Raw genomic sequence first — 19,139 nt, forward strand, 5'->3', positions numbered from 1 at the left:
CAGCGGACCCACAGGCTCCGGAAGAGTCAACAACAAATACAGAGACAAGAATGCCCGGGATGGAGACGCCCCTCCCCCGCAGTGGGAGGAAGGGGGCCAAACCCACCTCCCCCTCCACCTGCCTCCGTCTCTCTGTTTCTCCCTCTCTCTCACCTCGTCTCTGTGCAGAGCATCTCTCTCCCTCCCACCAGCTCCCTGCCCAAGGGCAGGAGGAGGAAGGGGGGGCAGGGGCTTGGGGCGTGGCCCTGCGACCTGACCCGGACACGTTCCTTTCCTCCTGCACTTCTGCAAGCAGTGGAGGAGACAGCATGCCGGGCGGGCTGGCGCTCCGGGCATGGGGACCCCGCGGGCACTGTGGCCACTCGTCTGGGCCGTGCTGCAGCTGGGCTGGCAGCCAGGATGGCTCCTAGGTATGTGGGTCGGGGCTGGGTGGCGGGGGGTCAGGCTGGGCAAAGACCTCCGGTTCTCAGTCTCTGGCGGGGGTGTGGGGGGAACCAGGCCCCTGAGGCCCAGCACGGCCCCTGGCAGGGCGCTGTGTGGCTTTGGGCAGGTGAAGGGCCCTCTCTGGGCTCTGGCTCCTAACCCACTCCCCTCACCTGGTGGTGAGTCCCTTCCTTGCTTGTGAGCAGGCAGGAGTATCCCAGCTCTTCCTGGGAGTCCCGAGGGACGGGCAAGCTCATGGCCCTCTCCGTAGGATGAAAGGGCTGGGCGGCCAGAGCCCCAGACCTCGGCCCCACTTGTGTTTTCCTGGGGGGAAGGGACTGACTGGTTCCATGAGGGCACAGGCTGGGTGGCCTGGAGATGTTTCTCCAATTATGTCAAAAGTGCAACAGTTCCAGTAAAGACCCATCCCATCGTGGGCCTGGGATGAGCCCCACCTGGGCCTCTGGACGAGCTGCCCTGGAGCACAGTGCCCGGGCACATCCGGGAGCGTCCACAGCAGGTTCTGGAGCGGGTCCCGGCCCCAAGCCCCTCAGTACGGGCTGTCCCCTAGGCAGGCCCTGCAGGCCCATGGCCAAAGCGGTGCTCAGGGAGAGGCCCCTCCTGGCTGCCCTGCCCTCAGCCACTGCGCCCGGTGCTGCCCTGATGGGAAGGGTTCCCCAGCCAGACCTAGGGCCTGTCCTCTAGACCTCGCTGGGCTCAGGGGTCAAGGGCCCTAGAAGGGCCAAGCCGAGGTGAGGCTGCCTGATCCCCACTGGCTGCCAGTCTTGGATTCTGTGCCCAGAGGCCCTCAGTTGTCTCTGCCTAGCCGGGCCTGCTCAGCACCTGCTCAGCGCCCAGGTCGCCCTGCTTTTTCCCCACACCTGGCCTCGCTCTCAGGATGGACGGAGGAAACTCACGGCTGCAGTCAGTGGTCCAAGAGCCTGTGGCCAAAAGGTGCCCTGTGCGGAGGCTTGCGGAGCCCAGGCACGGCATGCGGTGGAGACGGGGTGTGGGTGGAGACAGGGTGCGTGTCATCCCGGGAGGAGGAACCAAGGCCCGGGGGTTCGGGAGGCGCTGTGACTTGCCCTCGCCACCCACTCCCCACCAGGGCCCCTTCCCAAAGCAGGGGAAAATCAAAACGTGAAAGGGGCCGGCCTTGAGTTCCAGCTGAAGCCGACACTGGTGAGCTTTGTGCCCTCAAGGCAGGTCCCTTAACCTCTCTGAGCTGCGGTTTTCCCACCTGCAGTTTGCTGATAATAATGCCTGCTTTATAGCGTCATGAGAATTCGATCTTATAAGAACTGTCTGGCCCGGCCTATGACACATTTTTTTAAGTCAGATATGTGTTATTTTTTTCAACGTACAAACTTGAAAAATATTTGAAAGATACAGAAAAGTTACCGAAACACAGCAGTGAACACCCTCACCCAGAGTCTTCAATTTGGTAACCCTGGCTTTCTGTGTTAGTTTGCTGGGGCTGCCGTAGCAAACTCCCACACCAGGCGGGCGGCTGGAACCACAGAAGCTTATGGGCCGGCGGTTCTGGAGGCTGGAAGTCGGACCTCGGTGTCACGGGGTCCCTTCCTCCCCAGGCTGCGAGTAAGACGTGGTTCCAGGCCTCTCCCAGCTGCAGGCGGTGGTGACGATGCTTGGTGTCCCTCGGCCTGTGGACACGTCACCCCAGCTCTGCTCTGTGTCACACGGCGTCCTCCCGTGTGTGGAGCTGTCCACGCATCCCCTTTTCCCCAGTAAGGACACGGTCGTGTCGGGTTAGGGGCCGCCAACCCCACACCTCATCTCAACGGATCACATCAGCAAAGACCCTGTTCCCAATAAGGTCACATTCCAGGGTGCTGCTGAACGCGGGTATTTGGGGGCCGGCGCAGCCCACAGCCCTCTCCATCCGTGCACTGCTGGTCACCTGAGCGTTAGTCACAGACTCTCCTAACGCCCGGGATGGTGGCTGACGCAGTCCCATAGATCAGATGCCCTTGCGTCCCGAGCCTGCCGTCTGGCTGGGCTCTTTCCCTGACGGAGCCGAGTCCAGACCCTCAGCTTCAGCCGGACGCCACTGTCCTCAGCCTCCTCTGACCTACAGCAGGCATTTTTGTTTGTTTGTTTGTTTTTAATCGAATCTCAATTTTATTTTAGATATGGAAATCCTTAGGAGTTTTTGAGGTGTAATCGGCATAGCATTATATTAGTTTCAGGCATACAGTGTATTTGTATTTGTATATATGCCAAAATGATCACCTCAGTAGGCCCAGCTAATATCATCACCATATACAGTCACCAGATTTTTTTCTTGTGAAAAGAACTACCAAGATCCACTTTCCTAGCTACTTTCAAATACGCAACACAGAATTATTAACTCTAGTCACCATGCCGCACATCACACCCCAAGGACTTATTTATTTTATGCCTGGAAGTTTGTACCTTTTGGCCACCTTCACCCATGTCCCCAGCCCCTACCTCTGGAAACTGCCGATCTGTTCTCTATATCCATGAGCTCAGTTTTTGTCTCGTTTTGTTTTTTTGGGTTTTTTTTAGATTCCACATATAAGTGAAATCATACAGTATTTGTCTTTCTCTGCCTGACTTACTTCAGGCAGAGAAAGATAAATATTCTCTAGGTCCATCCAAGCTGTCTCAAGTGGCAAGATTTCATTCTCTTTTATGGCTGAGTAGTATTCCATTGTATATATACCACATCTTCTTTATCCATTCCTCTGTCGATGGGCACTGAGGTCGCTTCTGTATCTCGGCAATTGTAAATAGTGCTGCAGTGAACATTGGGGTGTATATATCTTTTAAATTAATGTTTTCATTTTCTTCAGACAATACTAAGAAGTGAAATTGCTGGATCACATGGTAGTTCTGTGTTTAGTTTTTAAGGAACCTCCGTACTGTTCCAACAGCATCTGTGCCAGTTTCCATTCCCTTTTCTCCATGTCTTCTTCACTACTTGTTATCTCTAGACTTTTTTTTTTTTTTTTTTATCTCTAGACTTCTTGACGAGGCCATTCCGACGGGCGTGAGGTGATACCTCATTGTGGTTTTTACTTGCATTTCCCTGATGATCAGTGACGTTGAGCATCTCTCTTTTCATGTGTCTGTTGGCCATCAGCATGTCTTCTTTGGAAAAATGTCTCTTCAGGTCCTCTGCCCACTTTTTAATCAGATTGTTTGTTTTTTTGCTATTAAGTTGTAAGAGTTTTTTATATACTTTGGATATCAACCCCTTATCAGATATATGATTTGCAAGTATTTTCTCCCATTCACTATGCTGCCTTTTCATTTTTTGATGGTGTCCTTTGCTGTGCAGAAGCTTTTTAGCTTGACGTAGCCCCACCTGTCTGTTTCTGCTTTTGTTGCCGCTGCTGGCATTCCTGAAGGAGCCAGGCCAGGTGTGCAAGCACCTGCCACCTGGGAGGTCACAGACATGATGGTCCTTCTTGGGGCACCCATCGGAGACCCGTCATACGGGGTTGCTCCCTCTGGGTCCACTGCAAAGCACGGTGGGCGGGGGGGGGAAGGTGCTCTTCTCCCTTCGGGATGAATCAGAGACCTGAGGTAGGGACCCAGCAGTCCGCTGGGCAATGCTTTCAGCACCCACTGGTGGGTGTTGCCTAAATCAGGTGTTAGATGGTAGCTGTGAAATGTGGTCTCTAAGGCCGCCCTGAGCCCGTGCCAGGCCTCCCTCCACGGGAGCCGGGCTGGTGCCACCTTGGTGCTCACAGTGTGCCCCACACCCAGGCACCCCCCAGGGTCTCTCCCTCCTGACCCTGCTGAGGCTCAGCGGCTCTCTCCTCAACCCAATCCCCAAACAGAAAAACAAGCCTGGAGACCCCTCACTGACATTCCATTATTACATAAATAGACAACATTTAAATTTTCAATTACTCAAACAACATAAGAAAAGATTCACAGACATTCATCCTGCAGGGATAAAGGGGACCCCAGGACTCGGGAAGAAGCTCTGTTAGCATCCCAGGCCAAGGCTGATGTAGAGGGGTGGGGGTCACACAGGAGCCCAGGCCCCATCTGGCTCTCCCGCCTGTTCCCAGCGCCATCTCAGCCCTGAGGTCTCCGGCCCCACACTCCCTCTGCTCTGCTTCCCGTGATGCTTCTGGGCTCTCGTTCCAGGGAACCATCTTTCTCCATCTGGGGGGCCTCTGAGCGCCCCGTGAGGGTCCCCCCTGTGGCCCTGCACGCTGGCCGGGCCGCCGGGAGCCCCTGACAGCCAGGCACCCTGTGCCTTTGGGGAGGCGGGTGCTTCCTGGTCAGTGTTGGGTCCCGAGCGGCCCCGGGTGATGGGCTGTCCCCTCCCACACTACCCCACGGACACTGCCCTTGACCTGTGTCCCAGGCCGGCCCCCCAGCAGCTGCATCCAGCCCCTGCCTCTGCCCACACTGTGAGGGTCCAGGGGGGGCGGGGCGGGGACAGGCATCCAGGTAGGGCTGTGCTGGGGTAGGGGTCTGAGGGGCAGCAGGGAAGCCATGCAGAGAACCAGGCCAGGGACCTACGTAGCCCAGGGTCCCAGCTACTCAGGTCCAGATTCTGTGAGAGCCCCACAGAGAGCAAGCAGGTAGACAAGAGACTCAAATGGCCACCAGTTCAGGCTGGCGAATGGGGGTGGTGGTGAGGGCCTGCACTGAAGACGAGCTGGGCCCCTGTCCATGCAGGGCTCGTCAGCAAAGGTCCCCACGGGCGCTCACGGGGGCCCTGATGGAGGGGCCTGTGCAGGAAGGGAGGCTCCCCAGGAGGCTCACTCGAGGCCTTGGCAGGTGGGAGAGGGGGCTTGGCGTGGACACAGGACGGCTGGGAGCACAGTCTGGGGGCACCACCCAGAACAGCGGCTCCTGGGGTACCTGTGAGGCGCCCTGGGTCTCCGGACCCAGATGCGGGCTCGCTGCGGGTGGGAGCCCTGGGGTGGGGGGCGCGCAAGGGCCTTGTGCAGAGCAGGACTCTCGGATCCGGTGCACCATCACCACCGCGCGACTTTGACCAAATCTGTGTCCAGCAGGTACCGAAGCGGCGGCAGGGCGGTGGCAGGGGAGCAGATGCGGGCCCCGCGGGGCAGTGGGCCTGGCTGAGAGGGGAGGCCTGGCCGCCCTCAGGCCGCCCCGGCCTCCCCGCTGCCCCCGCCCCTCCTTGCCAGTGGGACGGGCCTCCACAGAGATGCGAAGACAACCGCCAGCCCTGCACAGAGCTGCCCCTCCACAGGGGCTGGGGGTGTCCCCCTCCCTGGAGGAGCGGGCAGGGGGCTGAGGGGGGCTGGGTCTTGGGGGGCAGCCTCAGGCCTGCCACTGTGTGCAAATCAGGGGCCACTGCGCAAGCTCCCAGCATGAGCCGTCCGCAGGGGGCTAAAGCACCGGGTGTGGGTTTGGCCACATGTGGGTCCCAACCGGGGCCCCTCCCTGCGACCTGGGCCATCACGTCAGCCTGGACTCTGTGTGGGGTGCGGCTGGGCATCTCCTGGGAGGGGCTGCCCCACCCCCAACCCCCCAGCCAGCGAGCTGGGTGTGAGGGCGTGCACACCCGTGCGTGCGCGTGCCAACGTGAGCTGCGTGTGTGTGTCGGCGAGGCGGGCCCCTGCATGTGGCGGGGCATCCCCAGGTGGGGCCTGCAGACAGAGCCCAGGCTCGTCGCGCTGGCCTCTGGGCACCAGTCCGCAGTCGTGGCACGCCCAGTCAGCAGTGCCCACGGGGGGAGTGGAGGGGGCGCTCCCAGCTCTGAGCTGGTTCTGAGCTGGAGCCTGCCGGGGCTGGGTTCTCCGTGGGACGCCCCCACCAGCCCAGCCCGGCCTCCCAGTTACCCTCCCCCTCCCCCAGCGCAGGGAGCGTGGGGGTCAGGCCTGCGGGGACTGGCAACTGGGACTCAAGGAGGGAGAGGGTGAAGGCCCTTAAACCACCACTGCGGAGGGGGAAAAGCGAGGGCCTGGAGGTCAGAGCCAGATCGCAGCCTGGCCCCAGGTCTCAGTAGAGTCAAAGGACAAAGTCGCACCCCGGAGCGGCCCGTGAGAGGCGAGCACCCGTCCCCAGAAGCACTGCACAACCTTCCCATCGACAGGCCATGGGAGAGTGGGCGGGGAGGGTCTGGTGGGCGGGCTCCATACCCCTTCCGCACACCCGCCCACTGCTCCTTTCTCCACCCCTCAGATGCCCCCAGCAGGCCCTGGAGCCCCCTCACCTTCTCCCCGGCCCGGCTCACTGTGCCCGAGGGGGCGAACGCCACCTTCACCTGCAGCTTCTCCAGCAAGCCCGAGCACTTCGTCCTCAACTGGTACCGCATGAGCCCCAGCAACCAGACAGACAAGCTGGCCGCCTTCCCCGAGGACCGCAGCCAGCCTGGCCGGGACCGGCGCTTCCACGTCACGCCGCTGCCCGGCGGGCGACACTTCCACATGAGCATCATGGCCGCCCAGCGCAATGACAGCGGCGTCTACTTCTGTGGGGCCATCTACCTGCCCCCCAAGACGCAGATCAACGAGAGCCGGCCTGCGGAGCTCACGGTGACAGGTGAGGGCGTCGGCGACCCGAGGGCATGGGTGAGCAGGGCGGGGTCTGGGCAGCCAGCAGGAGCAGCCTCAGCCATGGGGCATCGTGGGCAGGGGTTGCCAGGCTCCATTCCAGGGCTCTGTCCCACACCCAGGACCACAGCGACCCACGGCCCTGGCTCTGCATGCCTGGAAGCACCCCCAGACCCACTTGTCCTCGAGGAAGAGGCCGGTGGCAGGCGCCTCTCAGGATGAGCTCGTGCTCGGAAGCTGTGCCGGGGTGCAGGCCGGGGCGAGACTGGTCAGCGCAGGTCTAGGACTCGCAGAGGGCAGGGCCCTGGGTCCCCCGGCTCTGACTCCTGTCCTGTTGCCCCTGCAGAGGGAGTCCTGGAGCTGCCCACAGAGCGCCCCAGCCCCCCACCCAGGACCGAAGGCCAGTTACAGGGCCTGGTCGCCCGTGTCACAAGCGTCCTGCTGGGAGCTCTGCTGCTGGTGCTGCTGACCTGGGTCCTGGCAGCTGTCTTCCTCTGGGCCACTCGGGGTAAGGCCGCGCCAGTCCCCACAGGCGCAGCCCACAGTCTCCCTCCCTTCACCCCTCCCCTGCTCCTACCCCCTCCATGTCCCCCCACAGGGAGGGGCCAGGCTGGGCTTCCCAGGGTCTGTGGTCCCCTCACAACCCCTGTGCCTGCTCTCAGGAGGGGTGTGAGGGAGGGGAGTGGGGAGGGCAGCCCCCCCGCAAGGCTGAGTCACCTCAGGCTGCACCTTAGGCTGCAGGACACTGAAAGCTCTTCTAACCGCTGGGCGCCCAAGGTGAAAGCCACAGCCACCGCAGGCCTGGAGACCGCTGAGGACACCCCACCCCTTGAGTGGGGTAGGGGTGCAGCCCAGCTGAGAGCAAAGCCCCTGTGGGAGGTCATCTCTCCAGGGAATCGCTCTTTCCGCCTTTAAATATTTTTGAGAACGTGCAGGGATCACTGATGATGCGCCCGCTGTGTGTGCTGCGCCAGCCGAGCGGGCGCTGCGCACTGGGCTGGGCCGCACGTGAGGCCTGGAAGCCAGGCGGGCCCTGGGGACCAGACAACCCAGGTCCCTTCCCAGGGACCCCTGAGACCCCCGCCACGACAGCAGGGCCTCGGGGCTCCCTGACTCGTGTGCTTCTCTGCAGAGGGCTGCGCGCGCAGGAGCGAAGACCAGCCTCCGGTGAGCGTCCTTCCCTTGGCGGTGCCGTTGCCGCGGCCGCACTTCCGGGGGGGGGGCCGGCCTCAGAGCAGCCACGCCCCTCGCGGGCCACCGCTGCGTGTCCGAGGTTGGGTGGCCAGCCCTGCCCTGCTGTGCGCGCGCGTTTAAGAGGGGGGGGGGGGAGAGAGAGAGAGTGAGAGAGAGCGAGAGAGAGAGAGAGCGAGAGAGAGAGAGAGAGAGAGAGAGAGAGAGAGAGTGTGTGTGTGTGTGTGTGTGTGTCAGCCCCTCGGAGACCGACGACCCGTCCCTTCTTCTCTCCCCAAGAAGGAGGGCTCCTCCACCGGGCCTGCGTGCACCGTGGACTACGGGGAGCTGGACTTCCAGTGGCGAGAGAAGACCCCGGAGCCCCCGGCCCCCTGTGTCCCGGAGCAGACCGAGTACGCCACCATTGTCTTCCCGGGCAGGCCGGGCTCCCCAAGCCGCAGGGCTTCCGCAGACAGCCCGCAGGGGCCCCGGCCACTGAGGACTGAGGACGGACACTGCTCCTGGCCCCTCTGACCGGCTTCCTCGGCTGGCCCGAGTCCTTCAGACCCTCCAAGAGCCAGGGGGGCACCTTCCCTGGAAGAGCACAGAGTGGTAGGGCAGCCCAGGAGGTGAGCCTGTCCAAGGGTGACCACGCCCACCCCTGCCAGCACCTGCCAGCCCTGCCCGGCTCCGTGGGCGGGGGAAGGAGCCTCACCCCGGACTCCAGACCCAGTCTCAGGCTGAGCTGGCCAGAGCCTCCCTCCTACACACGCCAGCTGCCTCCCAGGAGGGCCTGGTGCCTGGACATAGGGGCCCGCGGGTCCTGGTTGGAGACTCCGCCTTGGAGCAGGCCTGGTAGGTCCAGCACAGATCCCTCGTGGGGCGCACGGGGAAATGCACAAGGTCAGGGCTCCCCTGGGGCCTCGTGTTCCCCCAGGCCTGGAAGAGAGCTCCTGGCGGCGGTGGGGCCCCACCACCCTCACGCGTGCCCAGGCCCGTCATGCAGCCCAGGAAACAGGCAATGAAGGGAGCTGGCGGAGCTGGAGTCACGCCGCCGAGGCCATCCTGGGGGCCCTGGTGTCCCCCGTGTATCCCCACTTCTCCTTGGCACCCATTCACAGTGCTACTTAAAGGGGCCTCCGCCGGGCCCCCTCCAGGGCACTGGGGCAGGTGCGGGGCCCCCTCGGCAGGGACCCCTCCGACGGAGCCGCCACTCCCTGTGGCCTGCACACAACGTCCGGGGCAGCTGGGTGTGGAGGACTCTGAGGCACGTGTCCCTTCTAGGGGTTCACGCACACTTCCTTGCTCTGTTACACTGTAATTAAAGAGTGATGAAAGCTCTAAGAAAGGCGCCGAGGGATTCCCTGGTGGCGCAGTGGTTGAGAGTCCGCCTGCCAATGCAGGGGACACAGGTTCGTGCCCCCAGTCCGGGAAGATCCCACATGCCGCGGAGCGGCTGGGCCCGTGAGCCATGGCCGCTGAGCCTGCGCGTCCGGAGCCTGTGCTCCGCGGCGGGAGAGGCCACAACAGCGAGAGGCCCACGTACCGCAAAAAAAAAAAAAAAAAAATGGCGCCGAGTTTTCCTGCTCACTCATTGGACACCGGCCTGAAGAAGTAGGATGCGCCAGCCTGCCCGGCCTGGCCCTCACTATCCCAGAAACACACTGGCCCTTCAAGGCCCCTCCTCTCCGTCCCCACCACACTCACGCCCACAGCCTGAAACCCCTCCGTCTTCAGGGGGCCACCGGGCACCGCCCCCCAGAAGCCCTCTCCAGGCTCCACGTCCCTGGGTCCCGTAACCCCCTGCCCCCGAACCTGGCACAGGACGTCCCCAACTGAGCAGCTGTGCCTGAATGTCCTGCCCCAGCCCCACGTGTCCCCACACCAGGCCGGCGGGGGGATGGAGTGGGCAGGCGAGCGAGTGGGCTGCCGCAGGCTATGAGTGAGCAGGTGCCAGGCTGCTGGGGGGGCTGGCATCTGTGGGGAAACCCAGTCCCTTCCCCTCTACAAACTGGATGATGGTTCAGTCCCCCAGGGAGGGGATGCACTGCCACCACACAGGTCATCGGCTCTTGTCCCTGACTACCGTGACAGACACCCCCAACCTTGCCCCCCCCGCCCCCGCAGTGAGCCTCGTCCAAACCCGCAGGTGCCCGGAGCACAGCAGCCCCCACCAGCTCCTCAGCCCTCGAGCTCACACCCTGTGCCTGCCATCCTGGAGACTGACCCAGGCAGAGGGAGAGTCACCGGGTCTGGGACACTGGAGGGAACACTGCTGGTGAATTTCGCAGACGACGCGGGCTTTTGTGCCTGGAAAACCCAGGAGGTTCTGTGGGGAAACTGCTATGGCAACAGGAAAACCTAGTCCAGGAGCAGCTGTAAGATTAACATCCCGAAATAAATGGCTTCCGTACATCCAACGGTAACCACTTAGAAGAAAAAGTGATAGCGAATATTCCGCCTATGACAGCAACAGAAAAGATTGTGTTCAAGGCGTAGATTCAGTGAGAAGAGCACGAACCCGCAGGAGAGCAGAGTACCGGCGTGGCCTGGTGATCTGGGGAGGATGCCTCGACGCCATCGAGACGTCAGTTCTTCCTAATTCTACAAATTTAATACGATCCCTGTGAAAACCACATTTCTGCAACCGTAAAGTTCATCTGGAAAAATAAACAGGCAAGTAACAGCCAAGAAAACCAGGAAAGGAAAGTGAAAGAAGAGCAGCTTTATCAGATCTAATACTGATGATCATTAAAACAGTGGCGTTAGCACATGAAAAGGCAGGAAGAGAGCCAATGAGTGGGGAACCATAGACTTCCTAGGTGGTGCTGGGACAGCACGGCTATTTGGAAAGTATAGTAAGGTAGATGCATCCCTCCTACCCTGTGCTTGCATCAATCCCAACCCTATGAGACACAGGAGAAAAACCTACCAGACCTTCACAGGGATGCCGGCTCACCCTAGGTGCCATGGAAGAGAAGATGGGGAAATTCAGCTGTGTAAATTGGGGAAAACCCTGTAGCACATCAAAAACATCATCACGAGCAGACTGGGGAAGGAATTTGCAATATCACGCAGAAGGGTAACGCTCCAATTATAGAAAGGTCTAAAGTCGGGGAGACAGCAAGGGCAGAGTTGCAATGGAAAAGCGAGCCAGAGAAATGACGGACTGTTCACGCACATGCCTCCCACATGTTATGTGCACACGTATCCCTTAAACAGGGAAAGGATGCTTATTTTCACTCAAAATAAGGAAACTGCAGATCACAGCCACACCTATTCACCAGCCAACTCGGAAAGCTTGACTACACCCTGGGCGAGGATGCTGGGAAGCCGCTGCTTAGCACTTAGTGGAGCATTTGCCCTTCACTCCTGAGCCCCACCTGTGCAACACCTCCCGGGGGTACCAGCAGAAACGGGAAGCACGCGGGGTTCACTGTGCTGGACCTGATGGCTGAAGGTAGGGAGGCCCCGGGGTGGCAGGAGAAGGGGCCCTGCCCGGACTCTGGGTGAACTGGCTCCTGGGCGGCCGCCAGCCCTCAGGTGTGTGCAGGAGGGATGGAGACACTCGGCCCCGGAGCACGGAACCAGGTTGGGGTCCGGTCAAGAGACAAGTGGGCAATCTGAGCATCAAACCTGCCAAAATTAACATGAAAAATCTAATTGATTCACACACTCTGAGCAAGTTTAAAAGACCACGAGCTCATACTGATACTGGAAAAATTTTTTTAAGATGAAAGATCAGGGAGGGAAGGAAGTGGCCTCGGGTGTGCTGGCAGTGCCGGCCGCCCTGGCAGCCGCGCTCAGATAAGAAGTGAGACCGAGAGCGACACTCAGCACTTTGCATCCGCCTTCCCGTAAGGCGGCCCCTGCCACCTGCCGCCTGTCGCCTCTCACTTTTTCCGTTCCCCTGCTCTGCCCCAGCCGCGTGTGTCACCGGCCTGGGGGGGCATCGCGCCCACCCCCCCGCCCACACCCGTTCCAGCGGGTCAGTCTCTGCATCAGCGTCTGTGCATGTCACGGAGCCACAGCGTCGGGGAAGGGGGAGAGGGGGAGGGCGGGTCTCAAGGCTCCCTGCTCCCAGCCTGAGACCCCGGCAGCCCACCAGGTTCCAGGTGCTCCCTAGCCGAGCCCCACCTGGCAGCCCCTCTGCCCAGCAGAACACCCCCTCGGGCCACCTGTGCCCTCCCGGTCCCTGGCTGCTGTGCGGGGAAGTGGGGGTGGCCAGACACCTCACCATAGGAGTCCGAGGTCCCACAAGGCCTGCGGGAAGGGAGGGGGGCGCTGTGGCCAAGGCCAAGGCCAAGGCCTCCTGGCAGCAGAGCTCAGGTCTCAAAGTGAGCCCAGCCTTGGGAACAGGGAAGTGGGCCTGCTGTGCGGCGCCTGGGCTCTCAGCCCTTGTGGGTTGGTGGTCTGATGTGGACGGATGTCCCTATGGTCTGAGTGAGGTTCCTGAGTGTTTGGAGACTTCAGAATGTGGGGACCCCCCTGTGAGTGACCAAGGCGGTGCAGGGGACCCTTCCCGGGGGTCCTGTACCTCGACCCGGTCGGGCTGCCCCATCCGCTGGGGGGTGGCCTGTGTTCCTGGCTCCTGAGCCCACGACTTGGGTGGGCAGGGGTGGCGGGGGCTCCCCACAGCCCTTGCCTCCCGCGGTTTGGGGTGCCATGGGCTTGCCGCAGGTCAGGGCCGCCTCTGAGAGCCACTTTAGGGGAAAGATGTGTCACCTCCCCATAGCCCTGCTTCTCGGGCCCCGTTATCTGAGCATCACAAGGCGCTCGGCTGCTGGGCCCTCGGGCGGGAAGAGGCTCCGGGCCAAGGCACCCACACGTCCAGGCAGATGGCGCCCAGCCTCACATCCGCCCCGAGGGGCGCCGGCCCCCGGTGGCCTGCCCAGTGGGCACAGAGCCACATCTAAGAGCCCTCCAGCCGTTTTGACTTCTCCCAGCCAGGGGTCCCAGTGGGGGTCGTAGCGCCTCTAGATTCAGCTCCTGTTGGTCCTTTGGGCAAAATGGGGCTGGCCCAAGGGCATGGCCTGAGGGCGGGGCCTGAGGGCGGGGGGCGGGGCCTCAGGCACGCGTGTACCAGCGTCCCACCGACCCACCGACCCACGGCGGCAAAATCCATGATTGTTTTTTGTTTTTATCTCGGTCTGAATTCCGAAAATATACTATCAAATGCTATTATTCAGCCATTTAAAACATTAACTAATTAATTTACAAAATTCTGTCCATACACATTCATAGCAGCATTATTCACAGAAGCCACAAGATGGAAGCAACCCGCGTCCATCAACTGATGAAGGATAAACAGAATGTGGTCCGTCCATATGACAGAATATTATTCAGCCTCAAAAAGGAAGGAAATTCTGAGTCATGCTACACTGCGAATGAACCTTAAGGACATGATGGTCAGTGAAATAAGCCAGACACAAGGGGATGGACACCTATGATTCCCTTATATGAGGTACTTAGGTAGTCAAATCATACAGAAAGTAGAATGGAGGGTGCCAACAGCTGGGGACGAGGGGTTGGGAAGTTAGTGTTCAGTGGGGACAGTGTCAGTTTAGGAAGATGAAAATGGGGCTGGGGTAGAGAATGGTCATTGCCACAGCTGTGGCAAGTCAGAGAGGCTGGAGAGCCAGGCGAGCTGATGCTGCGGCTGGAATCTGAGCTGTCAAGGGCAGAATCCCCTCTTCCTCAGGGAAGCTCAGCCTTTTCTCATAAGGCCTTCAACTGGTTGGGGGAGGCCCCCACGTTATAAAGGATAACGTGCTTTACTCAAAGTCTGCAGATTTAAATGTTAATCTCATCTAAAAATAGCTCTGTGGGCAGCTTCCCTCCTTCCCACCTTCCAAACACTCTTGAGAGACGGCACAGGGTTTGCAGACTAAAGAAGACCACGGCCCCGCCCCACCCCACGTTCATCACGGTTTTATTCTCGGTGCCGCTCTGAGCGCACAGAACCTCTCCCTTCTTCCCTGTTACAGACACTGCCCGGGAAGGACCCCGGCCACCAGCCCCCCCACGCCCCTCCCCTGTGGGTCCACACCAGGACAGATGCAAGCACAAGCTCACGGTCACCTGGGGAGGGCAGGACGGGCCGCTGTGCACCCATCAAACTGGAAAAACGAAAAAGGCAAACAGCGTGCAAGAAAACAGCCTTCTCACTTGTATGGATAGCTTGTGAATTACTGCTCCTTTTAAGAAAATAGTCTGCTGTTATCGACTAGAATAAAACACTGCAGAGAGTCTTGCTCAGTCACCCCACAGTTGAGAATCCATCCCGCAGAAATCGGTCTTGGTTTGTAAAGACAGATGTTAAAAGATGTGCACTGCAGCTTTGGTTGCAGTGCAATAATAATGATAATAATAGAAGCCATCTGAATGTCCCCAGCAAGGAGATGTTGGCTGGCCCATGTACGTCGATGCTCTAGAACACATCGTGCAGTTACTAAGAAAGCATGAGCTAGGATGTGAGTCTTGAAAGACATCTGTGTTGTTGTCTGGACTCCGCAGGAAATGGACCCCAGGACGGAGGTTGGCAGCTGGGGGCACTGGGGTGAGGGAAGTGGCCGTGAGCCACACCAGACCACAGCGACGAGCCTCGCCCGCAGGGCATGCGGCCCGGCCAAGCACTGCTGCACTCGGGCGGTCAGCTGCAGGACCACAGTCATGCGACTATTTCACCCTGGTGCAAAGGGAAACACGTCCATGTATGTTCCCATTTATTTCCTCTTGTATGAACCGTGGGAGGGGAGCAGGCTGCTGTCACATTTAGGGGCAGAATGGGGTGGGCCGAGACTCTGGGTTGACTAATTAAAACAAGCACTTGTGGCCACTGAAATTGTTTTAATGACACACAGCGGAAAACATTCAAAAGACTCAATGTGGGAGCCACCAAATGGACTGCAAGTTGGTCTCTACCCCGAACTGTGGGATCAGCACAGGCCGCTGAGCCTCAACTTCCACATCTGGGAAATGGACATAATACCTGCTTCACAGGGGCTTTGACTTATTAAAGGGAATGGAGTGCACAAAGCATGTGACACACAGGAGACCTTCTGTTAAGTATTTTGTCCTTTCCCCTCTGCGCACACACAGAAACGGAGCACAGTACTGAAGCAGAGAGAGGGACGGAGGAGAGAGACAGCGCGGAGGAGGGAGGGAGGGAGACCCAGAGAGACAGAGACAGAGAGAGATGGGGGAGGGAGGGAGGGAGGAAAAGCCAGATAGACAGACAGAAAAACAGAGACAGAGACAGAAACAGAGAGACATGGGGGGAGGGAGGGAGGGAGGGAAAGCTAGACAGACAGAGAGACATAAAGACAGACAGAGACAGACAGAGACAGAGGAGGGAGGCGATGACTGCAGCCAATCAGTCACAGCAAAGACAGAATTAGTGAGCTGGAAGAAAAGTCTAAGAGTGAAGCACAGAGACAGAAAATGATGGAAAACACACGGAAGAGAGTAAGAAGCATCCAGTGAGAACGGTAGCGTTCAGGAACGCGGGTCCCAGAAACCCTGGAACGGGATTAGGCAGCCAGTGTCGCCTGTTGGTGTCTCCCGTGGCCACTGGAACTAACTTGCTGACAGCAGCACAAACTCATCCCCCTTCAGCTCTGAAACGGGTCTCACTGTGCTAAAGTCACGGTGTCCACGGGGCCGGTTCCTTTTGGAGGCCCCGGGGGAGAATCCGCTCGCTGCCTTTTCCAGATTCCAGGGGTCACTGCATCCCTTGGTTCCAGGCCCCTCACCCATCCTCAAGCCCAGCATCGTAACACCGGCTCTCCCCTCTGACCCTCTGTCCCCCTTCTAAGTGCCAGCCCACCCAGATAACCCAGGACGATCCACCATCACAAGACCCTTAACTTAATCACGGCTGCGAGGTCCCTTTCTCACGAAGATCACACACTCACAGGTTCCGGGGGTTAGGACGCCGACACCTTCGGGAGCCTGTATTCTGTCTACCAGACATCACGTCTGTTTCACATTTCCTTGGAGGTCCTGCCAGTCCAGTAAAACAAGGAAAGGAAACAAAAGGAACAGCATTGGAGAGGATACAACGCAACGGGCAGTCTGCACTAGACTGTTTGCAGTGCAATAATAGTAATAATTATTATTGTTAGAACCCCCAGCAAGGCCCGACCCGGCCTGGGGAAAGCACCACAGGCGCACGGCAGAGGCTGGGGAAATGCCCAGGGGCTGGTCCATCACGTTGGACCCGAGGAAGGAAGGAGGAGGCTGGGAGAGCCCAGGGCCATCCCAGAGGGCCTGGGGGGTCAGATCAGCCTGTGGGGCAGTGGGAGGAGGGGGCAGAGGAGCGGCTCCTGTGGGTCAGGCTGGGCCGCACCTGAGGACCAGTGGCCCCGGAGGCTGGACAGTGGGGCACTGCTCGAGGTACAGTCACCCAGGACCAGGGAAGCCAGGGCCACAGGCCCCAGCAAGGTTGACCCCTGCAGGCCAGCAGCTGGTTCCAGCCCCGGAGAGCGGGGAGGGCCTTCCCTAGCTCAGCTGCCCCCACAGCAGCAAGCACCAGGTGCCCTGAGCCCTCGGGGACCAGCCAGAGCAGGTGCAGGTGGCGACAGGCCTCGGGGGTGGGTGAGGACGGTTTTAGGAGGGGGCCCGAGCTGCCCTGAGCCCAGGGACTCTCCCCACAGCCTCCCTCCCTGCCTGGGGGTGGGTCACACCTGGGGAAGCCCTAACCCAGAGCCCTCAGCCGCGGCCTAGACCATGAGGAACCAGGATGGGGCCCCGAGGAAGCCACAGTTCTGGGATGGACCCAGTCACCGAAGGCCGGCTCTGCTCGCTTCGGAGACCTCACTCCACGGCTGGCCTGCGTGGGGTGCTCGATGGAGGGGACTCGCCCCGGCCCGCTGGGAGCCCCGTGGTGGGAGGAGCCTGCCCAGGATGCAGGTGCAGGAGTGAGAGGCTGGCGCCTGCCTGCCGTGCCCGCCAGGACTCCAGCCGGTGTCACAGTCCCCACACACGGACAGCCGGGACCTGCCCTGGCTGGCGCTGGCCCTCCCCCAGGTGGGCCAGCAGCGCTTTCCCGAAGTTCCACAAACAGGGCAGCCTGAGTAACAGGTGTCTGTCCCCTCCCAGTTCTGGAGCCAGAAGCCCCACGTCAAGGAGTCCCAGGGCCGCGCTTCCTCCCCAGGATCCAGGGAGGGTCCTCCTGCCTCTTCCCTTCTGGGGGCTCCAGGTGTCCGTGGGCCTGTGGGCACGTCCCTCCAGTCCCGGGTTCCATCTTCACATGACTTCTCCCTGACGGCCCTTTTCTCTTATAAGGACACTCACTCCTGCCTGACTTAGAACCCAGCCTAACCCAGGATGGTCTCCTCTCAATCCTAACCTTAATTACATCTGCAAAGACCCTACTTCCAAACAGGTCACAATCTGAGGTTCCAGGTGGAATTCAGGGCACAATAATCACCCAGTCTGGAAGTGAGCACAGGACACTGCCGTACACACCTGTGACCTCTGGGCCTCTGGAAAGCCCCACCTGCCCGTCTTTGCTGGTTTCTGTGGCTTAAACCTGAAAACAGAAGAGCGGACTCAAGCCACTGCCCAAAAGCCCCAGGTAGAAGAGCTGTCCTTACGGGGGACTGAGGCGGCCTGGAGGTGGGGGGGGGGTGCCTGGAGCCCAGTGGTGACCCCTGAAAGGTGGCCACCCCTGCAGGGACGGCTGACAGTGAAGGAGAGCAATAAGGCGGGGGGTGGTCTCCCAGCTCCCAGGGGACTGGCTGTTCTGAGTTCCCTGGGGACCCTTGGGCCTCCACTGCTCAGAGCCTTCCTGCACGTCCCCACCCTTGGGGAAGACCGTGTAAGATGTCATGCTGTTCCGGAATCCAGGCTAAGGAGGTGATAGAAACTGGGGCCATCCAGGGACACCCCAGAGATGCTCATCCCGCATGACCAGCACCTGGGGAGACTGACCAGCCCCAGAAGGTCGCCCTGCAGGGTCCTCATCATGGAGCACCGGGGCCGTCAACAGAGCTGCTGGGGAGGGTGATAACGTGCTAAAATGAAGTCATATGTTTTTAAAAAGAATTTCTTCAAGGAATCAGAAAGAAATGCCAAAAAGATCATCATATTTGTGGTGGGCAGAAGGATATGTGTGGGTCACTTTTTTCTTTATAGTTTTATACATTTCCCAAATTTTCTACAATGAACACATTTTATTTTTATAACCAGAAAGAAGATGTTACAAAGAAGAGGAAATAAGAAGGTGCTTCCACGAGGGCACAGAGGGCCGGTCCTGGGAGGTGACCCATCCAGGGAGGGGCAGCCACCGCGCTCCCCACCGGCCCCGCCGGCCGGCAGTGCAGACCAGGCACATCTGGGGCTGCCGCGCAGAGAAGGCTTTGCCTGTCCCCCTGCCCCATGGCTGGCAGCCCCCAGCACTGGAGAGTCTAGCTAAGGGGGGCAGACCCCACAGTGACGTGGCTAGAGCACTGAGGACCCTCCCCAGGCTTCGACGTGGAAAGAACTGAGGAGAGACAGCCCTGGACAGATACGCAGGATCCCTTTATTTCTTGTTCATAAGCCAGAAAAAAGCCAGCAGAGCAAGAGGAAAGAGGAAAATGGTACAGGCGACTAAGCACCGCGGGCTAAGCAAAGGATCCCGGTGCCACGCTCCCACCGCCACACGCCCCAGCCCCTGCTGTCGGCCTTGGGAGGGGGCAGGGTGGGCCATGCAGGGCCAGCCGCCCGTCCACCCTGGGCCATCCAGGCCACCCTCCCTTCCGGCTGTACACCTCCTTCCTAAAGACCAGCCCTGCTTGGAGACTGTTACAACTGAGCTTCTGTGAAATTCAATGAGGTCCCACACAAACACTCACCCTCACGAACCTCCTTGGAGAAGCCAAGGAGCAAAGGCGCCTCTCCAGGATGGAGCCCCATACAGGCCTGGGGTCACAGACGCCCCCACCCCGCCACCTCCCAGCATCCTCCGCCCCTGCTCCCCTCCCCGCTCCTCCTGGGCACCCGGGGCCAGGCCTGGCCAGAGGCCCA

General features: G+C 60.0%; 1 protein-coding gene across 1 annotated transcript; it reads left to right on the top strand.

Moving 5' to 3' along the window:
- Window positions 1-334: 334 nt before the first annotated feature.
- Window positions 335-8,660, top strand: PDCD1 (programmed cell death 1). The gene is made up of 4 exons (XM_060301426.1): window positions 335-410; window positions 6,586-6,945; window positions 7,303-7,467; window positions 8,386-8,660. Exons 1-4 carry the CDS (start codon window positions 335-337, stop codon window positions 8,658-8,660), a joined length of 876 nt encoding a protein of 291 aa, XP_060157409.1.
- The last annotated feature ends 10,479 nt before the right edge of the window (window positions 8,661-19,139 follow it).

This window comes from Globicephala melas, chromosome 7, assembly GCF_963455315.2.
Source record: "Globicephala melas chromosome 7, mGloMel1.2, whole genome shotgun sequence".
Lineage (NCBI taxonomy): Eukaryota > Metazoa > Chordata > Mammalia > Artiodactyla > Delphinidae > Globicephala > Globicephala melas.

Coding starts and splice junctions, on each gene's coding strand:
- PDCD1 (XM_060301426.1), top strand. CDS start 335: ATGGGGACCCCGCGGGCACTGTGGCCACTCGTCTGGGCCGTGCTGCAG. Junction 6,946..7,302: donor TGCGGAGCTCACGGTGACAG/GTGAGGGCGTCG, acceptor TTGCCCCTGCAG/AGGGAGTCCTGGAGCTGCCC. Junction 7,468..8,385: donor CCTCTGGGCCACTCGGGGTA/AGGCCGCGCCAG, acceptor GTGTGTGTCAGC/CCCTCGGAGACCGACGACCC.